Below are 18895 nucleotides of genomic sequence, written 5' to 3'. Positions count from 1 at the left end.
CTCCCAGGCAGGTCTCATTGCCAGTTCTGGTGTATCTGCAGGCAGCCCCCATCAAGTGGCCTCCGATGGTCCAATGCTTTGGTTGTGTATGTCCGCTCCACAGCTGCTCGGTTGTGCATGTGGGAGTCTGCACCCTTTCCTGTCAGCCCACCAAGGCAGAGGTATTGAGGAAACTGTTCCTGTGAAGGCTGCAGCTCAGCTTTGACAATTCATCGTGATGCGAGGTGAAGCCCTTCACCTGTGGACCACACAGCTTTCCTGTCAAGTAAAGCCTCTGTTTAAGATTTGTTGGTTCAGCTCTTCGGGCACAGTTAATTCTGCTATCCCTGTGTTTTGGAGTTGTAGCAGAAACCAAAGCAAAGCCTGAAATGATATTGTGCCGTTAAAATTAAATTAATGTCTGTGCACTTAACATCCCCATAAACAAGTGATAGCCAGAATCCTCAACTGACACTTAAAGTTTAAGGCTGTTATATGGCATTTCCAAGTCTATGCACTGTCTAATGCTCCCTCTGAGCACAATTACTACATAAGCTGAACTGAATGTGTTGAATAAATATTCTAATTTCACTTTCTAGAGTTATAACAGTGAAATCCTTTGTAAATTTGAGATTGTTATTTGAGAAGATGCCATTTTTCTTTCCACTGACTCTCCAGGCACAGTTATGTTGTTCAGGAAGATGGATATCTCTCTCACTGGAAAATGTTTATACCCAGGTCTGAAGAGATCTAAATATTAATGCTTACTGGTGCTTATATCCTAACAGCTGCAGACTGCCCGCTTGGTATGCAGGGGAAATACACAGGGATCGAATTTGGGGGAATGTTAGCACAGAAGATTGTAGCTTTGCAGTCCTGGTAACAAAGTAGTCACTAGAAAATTCCATCCTGTTTAGATCAGTTATTCAGCAGAATCTGTACCGGGTCACCTGTGGGCTTAGGTGTGAAATCAAGTGTTTTCCCACTTCCCTGGTTTGATTATATTGGAGCTAGCAGTTAAATCAGGGTTAGGGCCTTTTGTGGAACTGGATGGTTTGCGAGTCTTGGAAACAGTTTTCAGGCTCACAAAGCTTCATATATCCACGAATGTATTTACATATTTTTTCCCAAAGAAGTAGTTGTGATATATGATGCCTTAATATACAGATACACTTTTCTCAATATCTAAAAGCAATCCTTCTAAGTAGCCCACAAGGCTGAAATAGTGAAACTGCAGAAGGATGCTAATCATAAGCCTCTGTTCCAATTCACTTGTAGGCAATGGCCAGCCTGTAAATGCTGCATTTCAGGTAACTGAATGTTACACAAAGCAGTGGGAATGGAGGGCAGAAAATAGGCTGTTTTTTCAGCCTTGTCCATCCACCTTCCATCAAGTAACTGTATAAACCTAAAGCTTTGTACAGTTACTCAGAGAGTTAAATTTGCATTACCAAAGTTCAATAGTTCTTCTCTAAGAAGCCTAAACTGGAGGAATGATTTCATGATCTGACAGAACTGGAAAAACTTCTGCCTTTCTGCAGTTCCCAGGTGTTTTTCAGCGTACTTTTCCTCTTCTGCAGAGAAGCATCCTTCAGTTTTCAAGGCCAGTTAGAAATGGGATACTGCACAGTACTTTCTTATTGAGGTGAGAGTCAAGTGCTTGGATGTTGTGCCACCTTTATTCTCTCTGGTAATGACAGATACATCTCTAGAATTCATATAAATATTTCTGTTTGAAATTCTTATGCTGTTCCTGGGAGATAAATCCTATATGAAGACAAGTTTATTGTAGTGTATGGTCTCCTGACAATTAACAAAAGAGTTAATTGCAATTAACTACTCACTGTGAATGCAAAATGCTTAAGGATACAGTAAGCTCCAGCCAAGGATTTTTCAATGTACTGAAGAGTGTTTTATATTTTAGATTAACTAAACTGTCACCTCTAACACCTCAGGATATAATTGAGCATCTTTGCTAGATTTTGGGTTTATTGTTTACCCAAATGAGATAGGAACAGAGTAAGTACCAACAACTGAAATATCCTTTCATTTTATCTAAATGCATTACCCTCTAGGCCTGAGCTATAATACATTTGAGCAGCACCCACTGACTTATCCAAAATGATCTTTAGTTTAATAATGGCAGTGCATTTTTTCTCACAAGAATGTACCTTACAATTAATAAGCCGCAGTGTAATTAAACTGAGGGGAGTGAGGGGGGAGAGTGTCCTCTCTCATACTCTGTTCTTGGCCAATCAGCCAATTGACAGGAATATGTACGTAAAGACAGAGGTTTACTAAAATCTCTGGTGAGCACCGTGGACCATCATGAAAATAGCTGATTAATTGATAAGAACATATTTAATCAACTTTTCCTTAAAAAGCTCTTTGGATAGTGAGTCATGATGTTCTTACAAGCAGTGATCTCCTGTGCTTGAACTGCCCAAAATTCAGCTTGGCACTGGAACTGGACCAGCATAATTCACAATGGGATTTGGCTTTTCATCTTCATACCTTTGCATGCTGTGTGTTCGAGTCTTAATGAGGCATGGCATAGTACAAGTTACAGGTGTGAACGACTGCATGATGAGGTTTCTGAGACACACATAGGGTAAAGTGGCTCACAGCTCCCATCAGTATTGTGCCACAGTGTAGTAGCTGTCCCTGGAGAGTTCTGAGGTAGGAGTCTGTGTAACTGCCACTCTTCACAGAATCCCAGCCTGGTTTGTGTTGGAAGGGACCTTAAAGCTCATCCAGTTCCAACCCTGCCATGGGCAGAGACACCTTCCACTAGAGCAGCTTGCTCCAAGTCCCGTCCATGTGGTTTTCTGCAGACGTTGGCAGAAACCCTTCAGTCCTGAGGTCAGCACTTCTGAAATACACTGAACTCTGTCCGTCTCCTCTGGAGCCTGGGTTTATCCTGACCCTGGGATGAGCCCAAGAGATGCACAGCTCTTTTGCTTCAGGCAATACATGCCTCTGCAATAAGATCCAACAAGCTTTCTTGTAGATGAATGTTGCTTTAAAAAATCCACCTTTCTCTCTCCCCTTCCCCCCTCCCCCCAACTATACTTCTGATATCATCTTCAACCATAGAAATGCAATAGTAATACATATAGTGATTCAAGAGGATTGTGGATTATTGTACTTGCTGAAGTGTGTATGATACATAGTGTGCCCTAAATACGAATATTTACAGACGTGGGATGGGATGTGTACAAATCATTCTTTTACCTGGGCTGCACTTCCCCAGATGTGATGTTATGGTCATGAATCTACTTCAGTTTGCTTTTGCCCTTGAATTTGAGCTTAAATTTTGAATGTAAATCTACTTGCAAAAAAACCCTGGCACTTTCATTTTCTTTACAGCTTTTTTTCTATGCATCTCATGGCTTTTGATGCATTTTGAGCATTTTACTTTTCTTCCTGACCTCCTGTTTTCTTAAAGGGGTTGACTCTTTTTCCCAGGCTGTCCTGGCAGTTCCCCTATACAGACAGTACGTGCTGTTGCCATCTTGTTTTTGTTCTGTTCTTCTCTGCTGTATGTTTGGTAGCAGCGGTGTGGGAATGAGTAGGATGCTGGCTCCATCACCCGTGTCCAGCTTGCTTGGTAGTGGACTAGTCTTAGATATGCATGAGGGAAGAGGCTTGAAGAGGGTTGAAAGCTGGGGGGCTTTAACAAAGGCGTGTAACAACAGGACAAGGGGGAATGGCTTTGACCTGCCAGAGGGGAGACTGAGATGAGCTCTTAGGCAGAAGCTCTTCCCTGTGAGGGTGCTGAGGCGCTGACACAGGGTGCCCAGAGAAGCTGTGGCTGCCCCATCCCTGGCAGTGTTCAAGGCCAGGTTGGACACAGGGGCTTGGAGCAAGCTGCTCTAGTGGAAGGTGTCCCTGCCCGTGGCAGGGGTTGGAACTGGGTGGCCTTTAAGGTCCCTTTCAACCCAAACCAGTCTGGGATTCTACTTCTTACTGCTTGTGATTCCAGGCAGATTTCCAGGAGGTCTCAGCAGGATAAGTAAGGTATTCTGCATTCAGCACCAAAAGCAAAGAGCGAACTTGAAAATACTTCAACTTCAGCATAAAGATAGCACAAGATTAATATTACAGACTGGGGGCAAGGGAGAGAGTTAATTGTAAGGTTCCATCTCTTCAGTAAAGCATTTCTACCACCCTTGGAGCAAGACAACCTGAATGAAGTAAAGGCTCTTCAGTACAACCAAATTCAAACCCATTCTTCAATAAACTCTTTGAATGCCTTTAAATAACTTTGTTCCTATGCTTTAAAGTCTAATGAGACAGCACAATTTGTTGGAGAGGTGCCTCCAAAAACAACTGAACAAGAGAGGTTGATGTTTGATGCCCCATTGGTTTATAGCTTGCTAAAGCTCTGCAGAGGTTTTCTCTGCTGGAACATTTCAGGACATTTGGCATGCTTATTTGTAAGGTACATAGGAAGGAGAACTTTTGAGACTCCTTTTAATAAGCACGTGCCCCTAAGTCAATGGAGCTGTCAGCTGCAGCAGCCTGAAACCGCAGCACCAGAATTTAAGCCTAGTCTACAGAAGATAATTACAATCTCTTGGCTCATCAAATAGTTGCAATGAACAAATGTCTCCAAGTAATTATTCTTATGCTATACAGATTGGCAGAAAGACAATGAATGGACAGGCCTCATAACTGAATTACTCTCTGATGTGAGGGGAGGAAATCCCACAACCATGGCTGGATCTTGCATACACAGAATAATGTGAAGCCTGCCCCTACTGCAGCCTATAGAATGCTTGGATGGGGCTTGGAGCGACCTCCTCTAGTGTCCCTGCTTGTGGCAGGGGGTTGGAAGTAGATAATTTTTAAGGTCCCTTCCAACCCAAACCACTCAGTGACTGACTTGATGACTCTGATCTTTCATGGTACTGCTTAGCTTTAACATCCTAAGTATAGTTTCTGTTACGTACACCTGTATTGCAGCTCTCCAAGTGCTTAGCTGACCAGACTTCCATGCCCTGATGAATGTCAGCCCCTGCATGTGCAGTGCCAAGAAGCAGAATTTAAATAGTGGTACCACTAAGAAACCAGTTAATCTGTAACTCCTAAATCAGAGGCAGCGTGGAGAGCTGACTGCTGACATGAGTGCCTGTTACGTGGCACTGCTCTCATGTATCTAGTAGTTGGAGCTGTGCTGGCAGAAGCAAAACCATCCCACTCCAAAAGTTCTCCTGTTTAGCATGGATTTAGACCTATAGCAGAAACTGCTTTTTTTTGTTTGTCTATGTTATACTTCACAAACTTGATAGTTTAGAAAGTGTAACTTCAGACACAGGCTTTATAAATTGGTCTCTTTGTTCTTGGTTTCTGTTTCTTTGCAAATGATGAATTGCTGAGAGTTTTGTTGCTTGGCCCAGGCTTGCAAAAGTTTCTGGGTTGGTGCCGTTTGAGATATGATGGATCTGAAATAAACAGTATGGCACTACTTCATAATTCACTGTGATGTATCTAAAATGGGGTTGTTTTTGTACAGTTTCATAATTACTTTCTGAATTTATTACTCTGTTCTAGTAGTAACCTTATTTATTGTGACAGCATCTTTTGCAGAATAATTATGCAAATCACTAATTAAATAAAATCTTTCAAGCTGGGGGTAAAACAGGAATATGAACAGAGGAGAAAATTAAAACTTCAGTGCATGTAATGTAGAGATGGTACAATGAGGAATCTGTAAAGCATCAATGATAATATTTAAAAGTATTTCTTTATACAACAGATCAGTAAGGGGAAGGAAATACAGGCTTGTTTAGAAAACCCTGTTCATGAATTCACTGCTTGAGGCCACTTGGAAGTAAGAAACAGCATGAAAAGTGGTGGGAGGACATAGAATAGAATCATAGAATCAACAAGGTTTGAAAGACCTTTAAGGTCCAACCATTACCCCAGGACCTCCAAGACCACCACTAAACCATGTCAACAATGGAACAGTATCCTTCAAATGGAGAGTGGTTTTAGTGTTTAAGCCTGTAATCCATATATTGTAACTAAGAAAAATGTATGAGATTACTGGGCAATATTGTGCATAATTGTTATGCAAAAAGAACAGCATGGTTTAGTATGCCATTGGAGCATGAGGAAAAATGCATCAAGATAACTGATTCTTCAGTTCACTACTTAAAGAGAAATGGGTAAATAAAGAGGGTAAATGGTAAATGGGTAAATAAAGAAGCTGGAAAAGAACGGGCCTCTAAGAGGGGAGAGATCACCTGAGATGTGATACCTGTACTGCTGGCTGAATTCTATGTTACCATACTGGAACGATGGGAGGTGTAATCATGCTCCTTAGTACACTTACTAAATAATTACAGAGACATTCAGTGAGTTGCTAACTATCTGCCTGGCATGGCTGTAACCAACATAGATGTACCTTATGGCACTCAGTGTAGCTCCGTGGCTTTTCGTGCACAGTTGAAAGATCCGTATTTTTATAGTAGAAGAAGCAGTGGCAACAAGTGGCAGCTTTGGAGGTTTGGGTTGAACATTAGAAGAAACCTCTTCCCTAGGGAAGTGCTGCAGCACCAGAGTGAGCTGCTGTCTCCAGTGGTGGGCTTGCTTGGAGGTCTTGAAGTCTTGACTAGTCTGGCACATGATGTGCTGGCAGTGAGGCAGCTCCTTCTCTGGGCAGCAGCTTGGAGTAGATGGCATCTGCTCTTCCTTCCAATTTACATTTCTGTAAGATTAGGAAGTGCCTGGGGCGGGAGACACCAGTAGGGTCACATAATCTTAGTGAAAACTCCCAGTGAGCAGCTCCCTGATCTCATGCTGTGACTGATGTCAAGAGAAGACCCACCAGGGAGAGGAGTATGAGAGCAGCAGAGTGTATGTGGTTCTGGATGGTTTCACTGGTTTTATCCTTCAGGGTTTTTTTTCCTTTACCAACAAGGTTGGAATAAGCAAAAGACTTGGTCAGAAGGAGCATCTTAGTAGTTATCAGCAGGTTTTCATGCATTGGAAAGGCAAATGCTTGTCATTGGAGAAACTAATATATAATACATGCAGTTATGTCAAATAACTGGGTATGATTGATGTTGAGCAAGTTTAATTTTGTTTTTAACCTGTGATTCATCCTGCATCAGTTTGGTGTGATGTTAACTTATGAACTTCGAAGTCTTTGATAATGAACTGGTAGGTGTCCCCCACCACTCTCATACACCTAATGCAATATATATCTGAAAAAACAAAGCCCATTAGGAAAACAAAAGTCTGAGCACAGAGGTTCTGCATTGTTAATATCTCTTTTATTAAAACTGGGAATGAAACTGTGACAAGCTGATGCCTATGGGACATGTATAATATGGGGGGAAATCCATATGGGCTGAGAGAATCCCTGCAGCCTGACTTGGCAGCAGAGGCTTTTAGCTCTATGCCTCTTCACTGTCCTGGTTCTGGAAGCAGTTATCACCAGTGGCACACGGGAGGTGTCACATCTCCTCTTGCTTGTGGCAGAAATACAGTAAGCCAGAAATGGCCTGTCACATCTGTCTTCTGATCACTGTGGGTTCCTCCTTACTGCCACCAGTTACATGTGCTTGCTGATGTCAAGAGTGCTCACCTCTGAGTCTGGGTTCCAGGGGAAATGCCCACCCTGAGGTGGGGCTCAGCACAAGTTGGCTGCATGGACTGCTGCAGTGGCATTGTCCCTGCTGGGGAATGAACCTCCAGTATAATTGAAACATCAGGGTTTATGGTTTTGTGCAGTTTCAGATTGTACCTGGCCTCTTCCTAGTCCCTGCCAGATCTGTCTGCATGTGACAGTGTTCCTCATTTCACTTGAAATGCCCTCTTGTGCTGTTTCTTTTAACTTTTTACTTCCTATTCTCCTCGCAGCATGTGTCCTCCTTGGCTTTCATTGTTTATAAAGTAGGACAATGACAAAACCCTGCAGCCTTTCCGGATCTCCCTTCCTGGTGCAGCTGAGGTCACTAAGCAGTCGCTAGCATTTCCTTCAGACTAAACAGCAGCGCTGAAAAGAGGGCAAGCTCAGTGCTGGAGGAGTTCCTTGGGTCTGTCCTGAGAGCAGCCATTGCACTTTTGAAGTCTGATGGAGATCTGGAGGAGGCTGCTGGTCTGGGGTTTGTGCAACTATGTTGGTTTACAGATAAAAGTGTAAAGAAATGGGTGAAAAGCAGAGTAAATAGAAGGAAAAAAGTGCAATAGAGCCTGAATTCCTGTCACTGATATTTCATAGTTGGGAGAGGTTCTTATTTACCCTTTCATTAATAGCCTCTACTACCCAGTAATAGCCATTACTAGTACCCATTAATAGCCTGTATACTACTCAGTTTCAGATAGCGTGTGTGTGAACTATGGGTCAGGTTAGTCCTTCAGGGTTACATGGTTTCTTTAGTAGTTGCTGGTCTTCTGGTTTGAAGCTTGCCAGGAGGTTCACTTTAACTTTGGGGTCCATCACTAACACACACCAGCTTCTGCCATCATGAGGTCCAGAGTGATGCAAAGGCCTCCAGCCAGCAGTCTGTGGGAACTTGAAAGGAGGATGTGCTTTTCTGTACCCCCAGCTGGCCTGGAAGAAGTCAGCCATGATGTGCTGGATTTCTGGAATCTTCCCAAGAGATTCCTCCGTTTTTCAGGGTTGGTGATGGGAGTTGTGTTCATAGGCACACTGGAAGCTGGGAATCGCTAGCTCAAGACCATCCTCTTCAGGGGCAAATGGTGTTTTCCCAGTCCTGCTTCACTGGTTGTGTCCTTAGGTCCACCAACATCCTATCATTGCCAGCAAGCCTGAAGATGTTGGTAGAACAAAGACAGTAATTCCTTTACATGAGTCAGGAAAACTGAACTAGGGGAGTCATTTTTGATGGAATTATAGCTGGCTTTGTTATAGCAGAACGCTTTATATTATGTCAGGATAAAGGTTCATCTGCCAGTTACCTCCCTGCAGCTACACAGTGAGGAAGGGGCAGGATGAGGAACCGAGCTCTATATTCCCAGCTCCCTTTGCAGCACAGGAAAAGAATCCAAATTCCTGTATTATCCAAACCAGCTAATGAGACATTTGTGCTTCACCTCTCATTACAGACAATGTATCTCTAGTGACAAGAACAATAACTGGTAATTAGCCAGGACTTTCAAAGCTCCTCCTAGCTGGTGAATAACTGCCAGGAAACCCACATGGGATACGAAGCTAAATTAATTTGCAGCAGACAGGTCAGGGTGGAATTGTATTGGTGCAAGTAGGAAAGGGCCCAAGTTCATCGTCCCCAAATGGTGGTTAGTTCAACTCGAGGTTACCTGTACTTTAGACAGGGTCCTAAACCATCACTTATTTAAATAACCAGATTTGCTCATTTATTCCCAGTGTTATTTTATGTTAACAGTACTCAGCAGTTAGCAATCAATGGGTTTTCTCTCCACACCATCTGCAGAGGGCACAAATTACTTCGGGCTGGTCAGATCCAGAGAAATCTGAGAAACACCAAAGGAGTTTAATCCCCTGTGGTGAACAGGGCAGATGAATGATTATTGCCCAAGGCAAGCTGAACACAAGCTGCAATTTAAGCCATTAGTATCATTGCTTGAGACTAGGCAAGTTAAAAGCACTCATGAGAAAGACCTTGTTTTCATTGTGGGTTGTTCCTCTTAAAATCAAAGCAGCAATAAAACCCACTAACTTTGTGCATGCACAAAAGAAATCGTATCAGATAAGTATGTGTGCAACAGTAATACCATACTTTTGGTCCTGTAGCCACCTGTAAATGATCTCATTGTGCCATTTCTAAAGTACAACAGAAATGGAAGGGCTTTGGAGGTCTGCAATGCGAATAGATTTACAGACAACAGCTGTGTGAGAAGACTGTTCCTGATTGCTAAGTATCAGAAGATCCATAAGCAGAGGTATTCTAGAGATGCTTGAACTAACGAACTATACAAGAAGCATCAATCAGGTGTTCCTGTTTATTCTTTATCATAACACAAGAGCAAAGGAATATTCAATCAAAATGACAAAAATTGAATATTTAGGGGTTTGTACCAAGCTAGTCATAGAGTACTGCTGACGTGTTCTTAAAGCTGTGTGGGTAAAGAGAACATGTTATGCTGCGTTTGTTCTAAAACAAAGTGAGGAGACAAACCTCTTGTGAAAGCACAAATGTCTTCCAAATACCTTGGTCACTGGCAGAGGCTCCTGCTGTGGGGAATAGTTTTTTTTCTATTTTGCTGTGATTTTCACACCTTTATGTGATGTGTTTCCCCCCCTTCTTCCCAATTATAAGAGCTGATTATAGATTACATAAATCATTTATATGATTCATCATAGCAATTCTTTTATTACCGCAAATCCTTTTCATTACATGTTATTTTGATGGATCTTTATAAAGTTCCTACTTATGTTCCCAGAGGGCACCCATTGTGCATACCCAGCAGAAACCTTTTCACAGCTAATTGAGGCATTCAGCCGCCTTTGCTGCATGTGAGACGTGTACCCAAGACATGAGCAAGAACATCTATCTCTCTTAGCAAGACATACGATATTTTAAACGTCTGGCTTTTTCCATTCCTCCTTTTTTTTAGGATTTGACAAAAATAAAGCTTACTGCTCCACTGGTGAGCTTAACCTTGTCTGTATATAAATAGGAAAATATACTCCAGTTGCTGTTCTACAAAATCTAGTGTGCAGCGGCTATGGTAGAAACCCAAGCACTCTAGTTTGTGCTCTTTATTTTATGTGTGATTCTACTTGAAAGCATTCAGTCCCTTGAGCTGACCTCTCTGAGGATAACAGTGTGTATTTTGCAGCAGATTTAGGAATGTTGGGGAAGCATTGATCCAAAAGCTGCTGCAGATCTGCAGAATGGTTTTCAGGCTGTAGAATATTTAGCTAAAAAAGATCTGAAAAGTAAAAATCCCACTCTTCTTATTTGGCATTGGTTTGGGGTTCTTATTGCTCCAGGAGTGACTCAAATAAAATGCCTAAGAAGCTCTTGACTAATAGTTGTGCCTCTTGTTAAGTGTTGATGGTTCTGTTTCTCTATTGGAGAGCTAAACTGGGCTTTGGTTTCAAGCACATGAACCCGTTTCTCTCATTAGCTCAATATTACAGAAAAGGAGTGTTCCTGTACCTCAGGAGCTGAGCTGGGACATCAGAGAGGAAAGATACTATCTTTTACTTAAATGAGTCTTTACAGTGGGCAAAACATAAGCTCAGGATTTGGGTCCATAGGATTTGCCTCCCATAAAGCAGCTGTAGTCAACCCTTTAGTCACTCCTGATGATTTGAATCATAGAATCATAGAATAGTTAGGGCTGGAAAGGCCCTTAAGATCATCCAGTTCCAACCCCGCTGCCATGGGCAGGGACATGTTTAAATAAAAGTAGAAAGCTGATTTGTTTTAACCATGGTAGGTCAGTATGTGGCTTCCAAGCTGCATGGATGGAGGGGTCTGGTGCTCTGCCTCTCAGGCAACACTTTCCATGAAACATTAGCATGACTTGACATCAATGTATCCTTAACATAAGGAATTCTGGTTCTCGGGGCAGTAACAAGCAGGTAAAGCATGAGCTGCATTACTGTTTTGGGAAATGAGGGAGAAGCAACAGTGTTCAGGAAGATCCTCTGGGTCCAAGGCAGTCCCAAACTAGCCTGAAGGTCCTAAGGGGGAAAAATTGTCCTTCAGTATTCCCTCCAAGCCTGTTTAAAAACTGAGTCAAAACCTCATGATTTGGCTTTGACCCTGTCTGATGTATTCTGAGCTGCTGGGATGCATGAGGTCTTCCTGCAGTGAGGATTCTGGGGACCAAACCAGCGTGTTCTTTTGCAGTTGCTTGTATCAGGAACACCTAAAGAATTGCACTGTTAGACTTGGAGTAAACTGAAGTAACACAAATAGTGGAACTACCAGTTTTTCATGCCCTTCCCCATCCCTCTTGCTAAAGCACTGCTGCAAGGCTTTAGAAGATGCAGAGGTGGGACATTATAGTGGGAGAACTGTAGAACTGCAGGAAACAGGATGGGCAATAGAAATAGGACATGATGGAATAAGGAATTATCTAAACATTTTAGGGTCTATTTATCATGTTTCTCCTTCATGATCTTTTCTACTTGTCCAGGAGAGATTTGTCAGTGCAGCAATTTTAGTTCCTTGATGGTTTTATAGCTGAATGTGTTCATCTGGGAAATAAGAACCATAATGTGGCATCATAGGCAGGCAGTCATACAGCCAAGGCAATGAAAACCTAATGTGGCAGGATAGAGTACCAAAACCAGTCCTTTGGTCTAAAGAACTCATCAGCACAAAGAAGTGGCTTTGATGTCACTCCCTTGAGCTCTGGGTAGGTAGATGCTAATGACAGAGAACCCCAGTAGCACATTTACAAGTGTGATCTCTTCCTTGGCCACCTGCATACAGAAGCTCAGTTCAGGTGTGTCTTACTTGTTGACTTGATACGCTACCAACTTGGCTTTCATATGAACATCCCTAAGCAATTCAAGCACATTACTTAATGTGATGCACACAGCCCTTCTGAGGTTCTGCTCCAGATGTTAACTGCTGGGCAGTAGTTTAAGGGAGCTTCAGAAGAGATTCTGAGAGCAGAGTGTGGGTGAAAGCCAGCTTGCCCTGCTCAGCTGGGGCTACTGCTTGCCTCAGGTGTGGAAGCAGTATGGGGAAAAGGACTGCCTCTGAGTCCTGTAAAATAACAGGCACTGGTTCTCTCTCTTCTGAACATCCCACATGGGTAAGCCAGCATCTTCCACTAACAGCATGCTTGAAAAATACAGCCTTTACTGGTCTTGTGATCTTACATCTGCCATTCTGATAACACGCTCAACCTGCCAAGTGTTCACTCATCTGTGGTGATAATGGAGAAATACATAACTGACTTAACTGGAGAGCAGCCCCCAGTGCTACCCCATGCCAGCAGCCTGGTGAGATACTGAAAGATGAACAAGTGCAAGCGCATCTGTCTGCCTTAGCTGCCTGCAAAGGATGCTTGTTCCAGCCAGCACTTGTTCACCCTGATGTCTGAGTATGTGATAAATGCCAATCAAATACGCTCTTTGCTGTCCAGCAGCTAACCCGGAGGAACAGAGTTTGGAGCTGCTGCTTACAAACAGAATTGCTGTGTAGATCCTGTGCTTTATGTGGGTATAGACATGTATGTGGGAAGTGTGTTTATGAATATCCCACCATCTCGGGGGTGGGAGACTGTAGGAGTGGAAATTAAGACAGGGAAAGACCTTTTCTTTTCCCCCTTACGATGTGCTGTATTCCCTTATGCAGCACAGAAGAGGCATTGACAAAAGCATCTGCATTGGCAGAACTGCTGAGAAAATCCCCAAAGCAAAAGTTGACTGGTATCACAGATGCTTAAATAAAGAAAAGGCAGAGCTGAGCAATGTTGCTGAGGTTGGTAGCACAGGGCTAAGTCGTTCAGGGGCACAGCGAAACCTTGAGAGAATTACCAACAAGTGACAAAAACTACACCCAGAGGTTATGGTTAAATGCAGAAAGTGCTTGCGTGCTAAAGACAAGAGAAAAAGCAAGCGAGGGAGGTAGAGAGGTTGAGAAGCGGAATGTGAGAGTGAGGAGGGGAGAGGGAAATGCAGTGTACACTGAGCAGGGAGAAAAGCTTCAAACAGGATTTCTCAGCTTTAGATGTTTGCAGGCACACCAGTAGGTATCCGCATGGTGCCTTAAAGGATGTGGACGAAAGGCGAGTCGGAGGGGCTCCAGACTTTGGGGATTGTGGTGGTGGTGTGCTCCTCTCTGAAACTTTTGCACTACCTTGGGCTCATTGACTTGTCAGATGGTAAGAGAACTTCCAAGTTTTCCTGCTCCTGTTTACTTCTGTTTAAATCCGTTTTGGGAAAGCCATTGCAGGCAGCAGACAGGCTGTGGGAAGGAAAGCATTGTCTGCCAGTGCACTGGTGTTCAGTATTGTCTTTGTCTGTATTAAGAATCATTCAGGCTGCAAAGGGGGAATTATGCTTTATGCTTTACTGAGGACTTTTGTTTGCTTTTAGTATATTATCTTCGAGAGAATCTGAAGCCGTGATTATTTTTGTTTTGTGCGTTATTTTACCAACTTTTCTTGATTTTTCTTGGTGTTACTTCATTTTGTCTCCTGCAAATAAATTAGTGCCAACCTAGAAAAAGGCAAGTCTCTCTTGGGGTAGTGGAAGCACAGCTGATAATTCCGTGCATGATTTCAGACGGCTACCTAAAACAGTCGTGACTTTTGCAGATTTAAGACGTGATGGAATGCATGTGAACAAACCAAAACTTCTCTGTATTTGCTATTGCAGACGCTTCAGCAAAACAACCTAGACAGAAATATCCCTGTTTTCACTTATTGAACTGGAAGATTTGATCTCTCTTCATCTTACCAATGTAATGAACTTTGTTTTTCCCTAAAGGTTTTCCTGGCTGAGTAAAGCATGTGTGTGTTAACAGTCAAGTGAGCTTCGGGGATGGTATTATTCTATTTATACAGAATAATTTTTATATATATATATATAGGGATGTAGGTGCCATTGAATTTTGAAAGAAAATAAATTTTTGATGAAACAAATTGTTTTAAAACAGAGACCCCCAAGTCACTGAGCGTATTTTTGCTTTGATCACTGTGCCCGTTTATCTAGCAAAGGAAATAGCAGTGATAAAATATTAGCATGAAGACCCACATTACTTTATTCAGATGCTATCTTTAAAATAGGAGCTAGTGAGGGCTGTTGAAAGATTGAATAAAAGTCAAGGAAATTTAGATAGGAAATATGTTTTGCTGGATAATGTTAAAAGCAAGAAAAGCAGATGAGATTTTAACCTTGCTATTATAAAATCAGTGCTGTTGTGTAATCCTGGAAATCCTCCTGCAGGATTGGGAACAAATAGGAAAAATTTCCTAAATAAGAGTTATGTAGTTTGAGAAGATGGAAATTGTCATGGATTTGTCATGACATGAATGTTGATATTCCTTATTACAAACTGAATGCTGTGGGAGCTGTAAGCTTACTCTCAGAATGTCACCAGAGTTCCATTATATAATTAAAAAGAAATTAAGATCTGACAATGACAATTGATTTCCTAAATGGCAACAGAAATGCTCACCTGAAATACAAGCTGTCAAGTGCTGAGGCAATGGCATTGCTGCCTGTTTCACTGCAAGAACATTTCTATGCCTTCTTTCCAGATCTATTGACTCTAATTCCAGTGTCTGCTCTTTCCAAAGCATTCTCTTTCCCAGAAGTGTCTCCCCAGTGTTTCCCCAGCAAAGTTAAATGTGTGCCAGGTGAGGAAGTCATCTGTTCAAAGATGACGAGCAGAAGTGAACAAATAGCCCCGGCTTGTACTCACCTGCAGGTTGCAGACAGCAGTCAATAATCCCTCGATCCATACAAGCGCAGAAGAGTACGGCTTCTTTTAAGTCTTAAGGGAATCCTACCAAAATTACCGATAGCCATAGCTCCTATTTGCTGATGGATTACCTGACAGTGTATAGGGTACACTTAATAAACCTTTTTAGCTTTAGGTATTTTTTTCTTGGATTTCTGTTTTTTTTTCTGGCTGCAGAATGGTTCACGGGGAGACCAAGATATATTTACTTGGTACTCATTAAATGATACGAGCTTGTGGTTTTCCCTTCTGATTCTGTACCTGTGCTAAGAATTACTTAAACGGCTGGATAGTAACATTAATGTAGTGCAGGTGATCATTCCTGTAGTGCAGTGCAGATTTCAGTCACTCCTTACAAGTGGCATTAAACTGTTTTCTTGCCTGTGCTAGGAGGCAGCAATAGGAAGGGTACAGTGGGTGCTTATATTGCCACATAAATATTTCTAACGTCTTTACATTCACTAGAATATGATTGTTGCTTTCCATTCATAAGCATCTAGAAAATCCATATAGTTTCTCCTGACTGTGTAAATAACACTAAAATAAGGCATTGAAATTGCCTATAGACTTACTTCTTTTTAGAACTAAAATTATTCTGTTTCCTGTAGATGGAACAGGCTTTCTCAGACAATGTTCCTTTGTCCTGGTTAGAGAGGAAAACAAAGATAAAGCGGAGTGCTGATTCTCCATCAGTCTAGCATAAGAAGCAACAGTTATGAGAGGGAAAGACAGTAACTGGGAAATGCGAAGGTTCAGAACTTGCTGCAGCTGAGCTCACGTGAGCCCAGTTCCACCTTCCCTCACAGCTGTGGTCCAGAGGTGAGGTCCCATCCTCGCTGTCAGCTATTTCGGGGCTTTGACTGGGAACAACCGACGCCACAGCCATTAGGGGCAGCTTACATCCCTGAGCACAACCTAAACCTGTTGAGCATTTTGAATACAATATTAAACCAATAGGTTATTTTTTCTACTTTGTTTTGTCCACCTGGAATGCAGCTGGGACAAGTCTCTGTGAAATGGTGCCCTGAAAGTCAGCCGAGCAGGAGAGCTGCAGTAAGATCAGACCTTTGCCGGCTGCACTGTTTGTGTTTTCCAAATTCTGTATGAAAATGTCCCCATTTTGCAACCCAGGGAAGGGTACTGGCTAGATACATTTAACAGGCAAAATTTGCTAAACCAGAGGAAGTTCTGCAAAGCACAGGGCAGGTTTTGGTGACACCAGTAGACACAGGGTGTTGATGACTTTGCTTTATCCCACTGTGCTGTCTATCGGGGTCCATGTTTGCGGGCTGTGTCCTTGCTGCCATTCTGTGCTGCGACAGAGCTCCTGCACTCCCATAGGGTCAGTTCCCAGCTCCTATAGAGCAGCTCATGACCACATCCAAAGGTGGGCTAAGAGCTGAAAATGGGTTTTCTTTAGTGCAACCGTGTATCCACAAACAATTATGTTTTACATGTTTGGGGAAACATCTGGGGAAACCTTGTATTAACTTGTGGTTAGAGACCAAAAGCCTCTGTCAAGTGAGAGTAAATTCTGGCTGTGTGTTTGCTTTATGAGTTTGGCTTTAACCCAGCTTCTTTGCAAAACATCCATCCATCCATCCTACAGGTACCTCTGAAGCACACATAAATCATAATTCTTCTAGTCAGAGGGATCCAGGGCAAATATGAACTGTGCTTTTGGACTAGTTCAATATTGATTCAGTAATACATATGGCAGGGTGCAACCCCCTCAAAATAAATAGAGTTAAAATATACCATCAAGTATAATGTCAGGGATTTAGCTTTTTAATACAGGAAAGCCTTCATTCCTTAGCTGAAGTCACTTATATTAGCACAGATTAGAAGCAGGTGCTCAAATATTTTTGACTGAATAAGTAAAGGTACAAATTGGCTATCTCAGATGCTCCTGAGGTTGTTACTACACGTGTCTCATGCAACGGTAGGCCAGAAATACACTGCCAAGGGGTAGATTTCAGGTGCCACTGGAACAATTTTGATAAAATTGCCAATGGAGATAGAGCTTAAAGGCAGTTCCCTTCACTAGAATAAGTGCTTCAGGGCTTTCCAGTGCACCCCTTTTCATGTGGTGTGTCGAGTACATGATGTTAGAGAGAGAGAGGAAACAGACGTTTGCTGTTGTACCAAGTAACCCTTAAGGTAACCCAGACCTCAGAGTGAGAGGCTTGTTCTTCATAATGCTTTACCTGGGAGCAGCTGAGTTGAAAGCAAAACTAGCTGAAGCAGGGATTTTGCCTGAGTTCTGATCTAAAGTAACCACAAAGAGGGAGGATTTATGATCTGGTAACTGATCACCTTAAATAGCCTTTGGTACTGTTGCAAGTTCTGAGGCTGGGAATAGCTAAAGGCAAATCACACCTGATATTGCTTTGATTCATGAGGAACTGCATGGCCTTAAGTAATAGTACCTAAAGGTTAAAGCCTCTGAAGGAGAGAGCAGTCCTGCACAAGGGGCAGACCAGGGTTCCTGCTGTGGCTCCCACAAAGGTATTTATTGCCCAGCTGCTACAGATGCTAGCTGGCCTGCAGTGAAAAGTGTGCTCTGTCTGGTTCTCATAATTTGATACGGTATTGATTAATCCAAATGTGGAATAGGGATATTCGTACATAAAAGCTTTTGTGAGAGCATGTTCCTTCCTGTTGTTCCTTCCAAGATTCAGACTGGAACTTCAAACCCACTTTAAAGAGAGGGAAGGAGGAGAGAGATTTGAGCAGGAAAGTGGAATCTCTTCTCCAGGGTATCCCCTGTGAAGGTGCTCCTGGTGCAGAGGCTGTGTTAGAGCTGAATCAACACATTTCATTACGTCTTCCCAGCGATTGCTGTTCCGTTATTCCAACACTTGTACAGATTTCTCCATCTGAAGCCCAAATCGCCTGCTCTCTTCCTGCCACCCCAGGCTGTTCAGAGGCAGAGCTGGAGTAACCTCAGCCCCCATGAAGCAGCTTGAGCACCTGCGTGTGGGGTCAGTGCTGGGAGACACTGCTGCAGTGCCCCAGAGGTGTCAGTGCTGGCGGAGGCTGGAGCAGTGCACACATACAGGAGCCCTGTTCTTTGCCCCACTATGGAAATTCCTCCATTTGTTGTATTTGCTCAGTCATTTTTACCTCATAGAGAAGGTTATGAGAATTGCTGTTCAGACTGAAAGGGAGCTGAATCAGTTTGGTAGATCAGTGTTTTGGGCTATGGTTCTTACTGCAGCTATTAAATCCCATAGCATCTCGACTAGATCTCCATCCATGGCAGTGTTCCAGGCCAGGTTGGACAGAGCCTTGACATGGTCTAGTGTGAGGCGTCCCTGCCCATGGCAGGTGGTTAGAACTGGATGACCTTAAGGTCCTTTCCAAACCATTCTATGATTCTATATGATTCTATGATCTCAGGTTTTTCATGGAAATTGTTCTGAGCGAGATTATGCAATTATTTACTGTGCAGCAGGAAACAGTAAGACCCTGTCTGTAAGATATGGCAGTAAAAATAAGGTTTTAGAAACCTGAACAAACAC

The 18895-nt window shown here is 42.7% G+C and overlaps 1 protein-coding gene across 9 annotated transcripts in view; it reads left to right on the top strand.

Moving 5' to 3' along the window:
* KCNIP1 (potassium voltage-gated channel interacting protein 1) overlaps positions 1-18895 on the top strand; it is a 398295-nt gene that overhangs the window by 327591 nt on the left and 51809 nt on the right. The window contains exon 1 of one of the 9 annotated variants that reach the window (XM_057415099.1): positions 13629-13788. The exons of the other annotated variants lie outside the window; for them this stretch is intronic. Within the exon in view, the coding sequence (XP_057271082.1) occupies positions 13680-13788 (109 nt within the window). The 5' untranslated portion in view covers positions 13629-13679. Of the gene's footprint in view, positions 1-13628; positions 13789-18895 lie in introns of those variants that run through there. 9 annotated transcript variants of the gene reach the window in all.

Source organism: Pezoporus wallicus, unplaced genomic scaffold, assembly GCF_028554395.1.
Source record: "Pezoporus wallicus isolate ANWC-B61680 ecotype Strahan unplaced genomic scaffold, APGP_CSIRO_Pwel_v1 contig_4161, whole genome shotgun sequence".
Classification (NCBI taxonomy): domain Eukaryota; kingdom Metazoa; phylum Chordata; class Aves; order Psittaciformes; family Psittacidae; genus Pezoporus; species Pezoporus wallicus.
The sequence above is the reverse complement of the archived record's forward strand: the minus strand, read 5'-3'. Positions and strand labels throughout refer to the sequence as shown.